The 7,854-nt window shown below is 59.7% G+C and overlaps 2 protein-coding genes across 2 annotated transcripts; both read left to right on the top strand.

The window, feature by feature from the left end:
• The first annotated feature begins 2,415 nt into the window (after positions 1 to 2,415).
• On the top strand, positions 2,416 to 3,862 carry LOC128813488 (transcriptional regulatory protein AlgP-like). The gene is made up of 2 exons (XM_053988667.1): positions 2,416 to 3,295; positions 3,737 to 3,862. The coding sequence occupies exons 1-2, from the start codon at positions 2,603 to 2,605 to the stop codon at positions 3,797 to 3,799; spliced, it is 756 nt and encodes a 251-aa protein (XP_053844642.1). The 5' UTR covers positions 2,416 to 2,602; the 3' UTR covers positions 3,800 to 3,862.
• Positions 3,863 to 4,049: 187 nt separating this feature from the next.
• On the top strand, positions 4,050 to 7,567 carry LOC128813495 (uncharacterized). The gene is made up of 11 exons (XM_053988680.1): positions 4,050 to 4,069; positions 4,399 to 4,553; positions 4,982 to 5,085; positions 5,211 to 5,269; positions 5,517 to 5,653; positions 5,734 to 5,858; positions 5,995 to 6,053; positions 6,372 to 6,526; positions 6,889 to 6,995; positions 7,112 to 7,225; positions 7,401 to 7,567. The coding sequence occupies exons 1-11, from the start codon at positions 4,050 to 4,052 to the stop codon at positions 7,443 to 7,445; spliced, it is 1,080 nt and encodes a 359-aa protein (XP_053844655.1). The 3' UTR covers positions 7,446 to 7,567.
• Positions 7,568 to 7,854: the final 287 nt, after the last annotated feature.

Genomic DNA, 7,854 nt, shown 5'->3' with positions numbered 1-7,854 from the left:
AAGGTGTGTGTCCTACTGGGGTATTTCTGTGGGTGCCTTCCTGTTTTTCCATGGGGATGGGGTGGCTGTGGATGGGACGGGTAAGGGGGATGCTGCTGTTCTCCTCACTCACCCCCACCACTCCATGCCTGTGCACAGTGATTCAGAAAGCAGTGTTTGTTAATAATGTTTGTTTTGTACATATATAAGGTTCCAGGAAAGAGAGTTCCTTCCCTTTATTTAATTTTTTTGTAAGAATATGAAGAGTTGCCTCACCTGGTTTAAGAGTTTGGCTTGTTCCCAGACATGCCCTGCTTCTGTTTCTGCTTCCCAGTGTGGGCACAACAGGACCTCCCTGGGGCTGGATGGTCCCCAAATCCCCCACCAGATGCACTTGCCCTCTTCTCCCTGCAACAAGCCACGAGTGCTGTGCCCAGCTCCTCTGTCCCATCACTGTAGGCTGGATCCAGTGTCCAGGATGCTACCACAGGAGCACATCCCAGGCTCCACAAACCCTCCGGGTGACAGCCTGGGATGAGGGTGCTGGTGGATGTCTGGGCATCAGAAACTGGGCAGGAGAGTCTGGGATGCTCAGGGATGCAGCCTGGACTGACTCAGTGGGGCCCCCTGAGACCCACCCCCTTGTGAGCCTCCGTCAGGCACAGAGCCGGCCTGATCCCAAAAGCCAAGTGCTGCAAGCCACGTTTGTCAGCCCCATTTAGGGGAGCCCAGCAGGTGAGCGCTGCCACAACCTCACAAACAGGGAGTTTTGGGGAACATCAGCAGGGTTTGGGGATCATCCTGCCCAGAGGGACAGGCCCACCCCCTCCTTCTGCTGCTGAGTGCTCCATGGGGAGCAGAGGGAAGCTGAGACCTCTCCAGCTGCACCTGGGAGAGTGCAGATGAGTTTGTGTGTTAATTGGGAACAGCTGGAATGGAGCCACATCCTCCCCCTGGGAAACCAGATAAAAGCCAGGGTTTGGCTGGGCCTGAGTGCTCTCTTCTCCAGGGGTGTTGCCAGGTGAGGGGTGCTGGTGGTCCTGGCCCTCCTTGGGGGAGGTTTCTGGGGGCAAGGTGGGTGTTTGGGGCAGGGACTGTCTGAGTCAGGGCTGGTTATGACCCTGTGCTGCACTGGGAGCTTCCCAGGAGATGCTGAGGCTCAGCACAGGCTTTCCTGAGCTAGGAGGCTGCTGGGGAGAAGGGAGGGGGTTTTAATAAGGAGCTCTGGGGATGGGAAGCTTGGGAATGGGCCAGGCCCTGGGATGTGGGGGCTGCAGAGACCCACCCTCACTCTCCTGCTGTCCCTCTCCACAGCTGAGCTCTCGCCGTGGCCCCTCCCAAGATGAGCCGAGGGGCTGGACCACCGAGCCCCCCGGACGCTGCTGCTGCCCTGCAGGCAGGAACGATGCTCCGTGCTGGGAGGGAAGGGGCTGTGGGCACAGCCCCGTGTCCTGCTGCCCGCGTGGCCGTCCCTGCCAGCAGGCTGTGCTGCAGAGCCTTCCTGCTGCTGGCCGTGTGTGTGGGTGCCACTGCTGTCCCCTACGGCCTGGGCGCTCTGGCTGCTGTCACCTGGGGTCCCCCGGGCTCTTCAGCCTCCCAGCGAGGGGTGGGTGACAGTCTGGTGACAGCGTGTGGGGACCTCCTCTCCTCGGGCTGCTTCCCAGGGCTCCAAGGAGTTGTGACCCCTGGGACAGGTGCTGGGGGACAGAGCCTGGGGACAGGGACTGCGGCCACACGGACATCTCCGACCTCCCTGCAGTGGCAGCCTGGATCTGGGGACAGGGAAGGGCTCCAGCTGGGCACAGCAGTGCCTGTGACGCTGTCCCTCGCACAGTGGCCTGGCAAAAGGGTGCCTGCTACCTCAGCTTGGCCCTTCCAGCCTGAGGCTGTCCCCAGTCCTGGCTCCTGGGGAGGCCTCCAGAGAGCAGGACCAGGCTCACATGGTGCCACACGGATGCCAGCAGTGACTTCAGCTGGTGGCCTGGGGCAGCAAGTGGGCACAGCAGAGCCCCAGAGCCCACAGAGGGGGTGTGAGGCCACCTCCAGAGCTTGGAGTGAGCCAGCTGCTGGGGTCCCTGCCACCTCCCAGGTATGGCTGCACGCTCCTTCCCTCCCCACAGCGGCTTCTGGCTCCTCTGCAGGGGCTGCAGTGACGCAGGTGGCACCCAACCAAGTGGTGCCACTCCGAGGGGCAGCTGCAGGGTCTCAGGTCCCACCCGATGTCCCCGCACAGACACCGACGGATGCTGGCTCCTGGAGCCCCAGCACGGCAGAGCGGGTGGTGGCCTCTGCTCTGCCAACGCAAGGGACACCCGGCTCAGCCCAGCTGAGCCCTGGCACGGTGGGGGTGCCCCCTGCCCTGACACCGGAGGGGCTCTGGGGCACTGCTGGCACTGCCCCGCCTGGGGCGGCCGCTCCGTTGGTGGATGCTCTCTTGGCCCATGTTCCAGGATATGGGTCTGGACTCCTGGGTGCTGTCCAGGCATCACTTCCTACCACTGCAACAGCTCCTGGTGCCCACAATCAGCATTGGCTGGCTTCTTCCCTTCCCACGGTGGTATCTGGGGCTCCTGCTGTCACCTCGGGGACACAGACTGAGTGGCCTTCTCCCCCTGCACAGCCAATGTCCACTGGAGCGTCCCCAGCACGGCCCAGGGCTCCCAGCCCCGCAGGTCCCACCGTGACTGGGATGAGCTCCACAGCCACTGGTGTCATCCCAGAGCTTGGACAGACGTTTGTGATGGAAGAATCCAGGCACAGCGAGCCCAGGACAGCATCAGTGGGAGCCATTCCCACTGCAGCAGCACCTCCCGGGCCCAGCCCTGCCAGCCCAGGCTCTGTGCCTCCCCCCTGCTCCACAAAGCCGGCTGTGCAGCGTGGCTCTGAGCCTGGGCACCGCACTGCCACCCGCAGCAGCGTGACATCTCCATGCTGCCTGCCGACTTCTCCCGGCGCTGGGCACGTGGCCAGCTCCCTGCTCAGCTCCCAGACCCTGGCTATGCCCACAGCAGTGACCCTCGATGCCCACGTCATGTCCAGTGGCTCCAGCACTTCCCAGCACTCCTCCACAGCCACGGAGCATCTCCCTGCAGCCACCAGAGCGGCCTCCAGCCCAGCTGAGCCGATGAGCAAGGGCAGACCTGGCTCCACAGGGATGAAACCCCCTGCATCCCACCCCTCCAGCCTCCCCCTGCCCGCACAGCCTGTGCACGTGCTGCCCTTGCAATTCCGGCTGCTGGGCATCGCTTACGCCCCGGCTCTGGGCAGCAGGAATTCGGAGAGCTACCGGCAGCTGGAGGGAGATGTGAGACTGATGGTGGGTGCTGGAGGTGGCTGGGACAGATTTGGCCCTTTGGGGTGCGGGGTGGTGCCAGGCCCTGCTGGGGGGAGACACCTGTGTGCTGCATCAGCTCTTGGTTGGTTGGTTGCCCACCTGAGCATGGTGGAGGTGGGTGAACCCCTGGCACTGCTCTGCTGGAGCTTGTTTGAGGTGGGACTGGGCTCCCCTTACCTCTGGCAGCCTGCAGGGCCATGGCACATGGTATTAGTGCTAGGATATTGTGGCTGCTCTGGGTGTCCCAGCTCATCCCCAGGCATTCCCAGAGGGCTGGCACTCCCTGGGGTGCCAGGGTGCCCTCCCCAGGCAGGCTGAGCTGGCTTCCCTCTGTTTATTGCCCGCCTGCTTGTACATGTCCCCTTCACATGGGGGAGCTTGGGAAACCTTCTCAATTAATCACCAGGTGCTTCTTCCTTCCAGCTCAACCAGATGCTGTCCAGCTACAAGAGCTTCCTGCAGGCAAATGTCCTTGAGTTCATGTGAGTGTGCAGCTGCTGTGGAGGGCTGGGTTGTGAAGAAGCAGTGGCCTGAGGTAGCCACCCTGGTCTTAGGAAAGTCCTGTGTAGAAGAGCAACTTGTTACACTTAACTTTGACAGAGACTCTCTGTTCTCTTGGGAAACAGTGCATGCCAGAGGAATGGCTGCAGCCATAAACAGCACATGTGAATGTTTTTCCTTTGCCTTCCAAAGGCTGGGAGGTGGATGTTGGAATGAATGGCTGACAAGGGCAGAAATGTCTGCTCTAACCAATGTGTAGGCTGTTTTGGCTTTCCTCTTGGGTCTTCCTGAGACTTTCTTCAACCTTTCCCATAGCAGAAACGTAAATTCTGGGGTGTGTGCAATAAAGATGGATCCTGCTGGAAGAAGCAGTGGTCTCTGTCTGTTTTTTTCCAAGCTGCTGCAGGTTTGGCTTGGAGGGAAGGGTTTGCCCAGGAAAATGCTCCAGACAGGTCATTGTGAGGGGCTACACTCCCTCACTGGTGTCATCATCCTGAGGGATCCCTATCTGAGTTCATGGGTAAAAGCACCTGGGGAAAAAGAAGGCAGCAGGTGTGCTGCCCACTGTCTCTTCTCCCTCCCAGGAATGGCTCAGTGGTGGTGCGTGGGGAGGTTCTGTTCCGGGGGGATGCTCCTGCTCCCACCAACTCCCACCTCATCCGGACAGTCATCACAGAGGCAAGCAAGGGAAGGAGCATCTTCAGCTGGCAGCTGGAGCCCCAGTCTGTCCAGTCTGGTGGTAAGTCCTGAAGCATTCCCACAGCAGGGCTGCTGCTGTTGCCAAGCACCCTCCTTGTGCCTCCCTCAAAGCCAAAACCCACACAGTTTGGGTTCCAGGCTTTTCCTTCCCTTAACATCCCTTCTCCAGGCCTGTGTAAAACCCTTGTGAGGGTGTGAAGGGTGGTGGAGTGCACATCTGAAGCAGCTGGACCTGTGTAGGCCGGTGCTTCTGCTCGGCTTCCTGGCCTCCCCTCTCTGCCCCAGCTCTCCTGTGCTGGGAAATGCTACATCCCGACCCCTTCCCATCTTCCAAGGGATTCCTCCTCGCTCAGCTGCCCTGCTGCTCCTGCTTTTGGTGTGTGGCCATGGATGAGCTCAGGGCTGAACAGTATCTCCCAAGGAAGCTGGAGGAACAGGTATGAGCATGACTCTTCCAAACTCCCTTAGGCTTCAGCCTGGAGAACCTGGACCCTGAGAAGCTGTCCATCTCCCTCACTGGCTCCCTGTTTGGGATAAGCAGGATGGATCCTCTGGAGAGGCTGGTCAGAGAGGTAGGCCAAGCCTTGGGGGCTCTTCCAAAGGGTGATGCTGTGAGAATAGGCACAGGCTGCCTGGCTGGTGGAGTGACGTGTGCTGAAGAGGGGAAGGTGTGAACTGTTGTCTTCTCCCTACCCAGGTAACTGCAGCTGTCAATGCCCTCTACCATGTGAGGAACTTCACCATCTCCCAACTCAGGTATGGGATGCAGCTACTCCTCTGCCAACCTCTTAATTTCACTACCTTCACTCTCTCCTGTGCCCTCTGCAGCTCATTAGCTGTGCTGCAAGGATGGAGAGGATGGGAAAAGCTGGGAGGGGATGTGCAGCTGGAGCAAACTGTAATTGAGCACTTTCTGCGGGCTCTCAGGGGAAAACCACCAGTAAAGGTGCTGGAGCCGGGTCCCAGCCCTCCTGCCTTGCTCAGAGCTCTTCTCTCCCCTCAGACACCTGGGTGGGAACACGGAGATCACTGGAGACCTCTACCTCGACACAGTTGTCCATGCTGACGTTACGGAGGTTCTGGAAGCTCTGGCTACGCTCTCAGGCCTCTCCCTGGACCTGACCTCCCTCTCGGTGGAGGGTAAGGACAGTCCCTGTGTGTGGTGTGGGCAGGGTTGCTGCCAAATCTGCACAGCCAGCACTTGTTTGTTGTTCCTTCAGGCTCCAAGCTTGGTCTGCACGTGTACCCTGTTTCCTTCCTTGTCACCAACAGACACTTCAGCCAGAAGCTTCAGGACCCGCTCTCTGCCGAGCACCACAATCTCTCCAGGGACCTTGGCGATGCGGTAGGAATGGGGCTGGTGGGAAGAGGGGATTAAGGTCCTCCCAGCAGGGTGAGAAGAAGAGGCATGGGAGGAAGAGGGGCTGCTTTGGGGTGTCCAAACAGCTGAGCTGAGCACAACCTTTCTTCCACTCTTCCAGGTGGCAAGAGCCCTGAGGGATTACCCCACCTTCCTGACAGCAATCGTAAGAGAATTCCTGTGAGTGGGAGCAGGGGTTCTGCTGGGGCAGGGAGGTCTCCCTTCAGACATCAGCCAGCAGCTCATGGCTGACAGGTGCAGGTTCTGGCTACAGAAGGATTTGCAGAGGAAGCTGAGGTCAAGCATGAAGCCATTGGATCAGTGGTGATGTGCTGGACCTCCAGGGATGTCCCTTCCATCCCAGGGCCCCCTGAGTGCAGAGATCTCTTCCTGTTGAGCAAAACCCTCTGGGAGGAGGCTGGGAGTGCCCACCCCATCCCGCTGTGGGGTCATGGTGGGACTGGCAGCTGCTGCAGCTCTTCCCAACCCTGTCTGCAGGCCTGGCTCCTTGATCTGCCATGGGAGCGTGATCTTCCGTCCCCCCGCTCCAACCAGCATGGAGGTTCTGAAGACACTTGTGCTCTCGGTTGGGCCAAACCAGGCTTTGGCTGACTCCGACATCCATGTGGATCCACGTTCTCTCTCTGTGGGAGGTAAGCTCTGCTCTGGGACGTGGCTATGTGAGCTCCACAGGCCCCATGCCTCCACTGCGAGCAGAGTAGGTCCACAGCTGACCCCATCCTGATCCCTGGTGTGAAGAGAGGGTCAGGTGTCTTGGCTGGCGAGGTGAGCAGAAAGCAGAATTTCAGTAACAGTTGTGCCCTTTCCCTCTGCATAGCCTGGGGCACTGGGGTTCTGCTGCAGGTCTGGTGTAGGATGGGAGGAAAAGGCATGGAGGGTGTGGAAGAGGTGTTATGAAATGCCCTGTGTTTGTTCCTGGAGCAGAGCGGGTGGCTGGCACCCCCATGGGGCAGAGCTGGCTGCTCCAGGCTCTAAATGCTGTGCTCTGCTCCAGAGGACACCCTGGACCCTGCCACGCCCCAGCCGGGCTTCCCAGCCTACGGAGTGGCCATCATGGTCGTCGGTGGCCTCTGCATCGTCGCCGCGCCCATCGTGCTCGTGGTAAGGGCCAGTTCAGTCTGCTGGGCTGCACCTGCAGCCCGGGGCCCTTGGGTGGGGTGGGCTGAGGGACTCTGTGGGGCCAGGTAGGGCTGCAGTCCCTGTGCTCTCCTCCCCAGTGCCTGGGGAGCAAGAGGCTGGGCTGGCAGGATGGAAGAGCCCTTTGGGACAGAAGAGACCCTGAAGTGGGGATCCAGACGTTGCAAATGGATAACCAGGGCTTCTGGACAGAGGTGAGTGAGTGGCCTTTGCAGCCCTTGGATTGTTTGTTGTGCCTGGGAGCTGGTTCTTCTGTTACCTGGTCATGATCTCTGGGGCTGGAGAAACCTGTGGGGAGCTGGAGGGAAGAACCCTCATTCCTGCCTTCACTGGAGCTGTTTAAAGTGACTTCTTCCCTCTCCCCTGCAGGACCCTGAGGATGGTCACTTTGAGTGGCAGAGCACTTCTGCCTGAGGAGAGAAGCAGCAGCAGCTCGGCGGTGCTTGGAGAGGGGCTGTAGGTGGGAAGGAGATGCTGAGAAGCTCTCCCTGATCATGTGGCAGCAGCTGCCAGGTGCTCCCTGAGCTGAATGCAGACTCGGGCGTCTAAAGGAATAATTTTGTATCTTAAATAAACTGTTTGTAGACCGTGAACCCCAGCTGTGAAGGATGTGTGTTTGCTGTGGGCATGGTGCTGAACCCCCTCCCTCCTGGGCTCCCAGTACCACCACAGCCATGGGCTGCTGCTCTAACTGGTGCCTGTGAGCTGGGCTTGGTCCTCTCCAGCCCTGGGATAACAGCCCTAGTGCTAGGGAGTTAAAAAACCAAGAATGTGCATGCCAGCCCCACAGTCACTTTTCCAGCTTCCCCAGTGCTTCTCCTTC

The sequence above is a fragment of the Vidua macroura genome, chromosome 12 (genome assembly GCF_024509145.1).
Source record: "Vidua macroura isolate BioBank_ID:100142 chromosome 12, ASM2450914v1, whole genome shotgun sequence".
NCBI lineage: Eukaryota > Metazoa > Chordata > Aves > Passeriformes > Viduidae > Vidua > Vidua macroura.
This window is presented reverse-complemented; position numbering and strand designations above follow the sequence as displayed.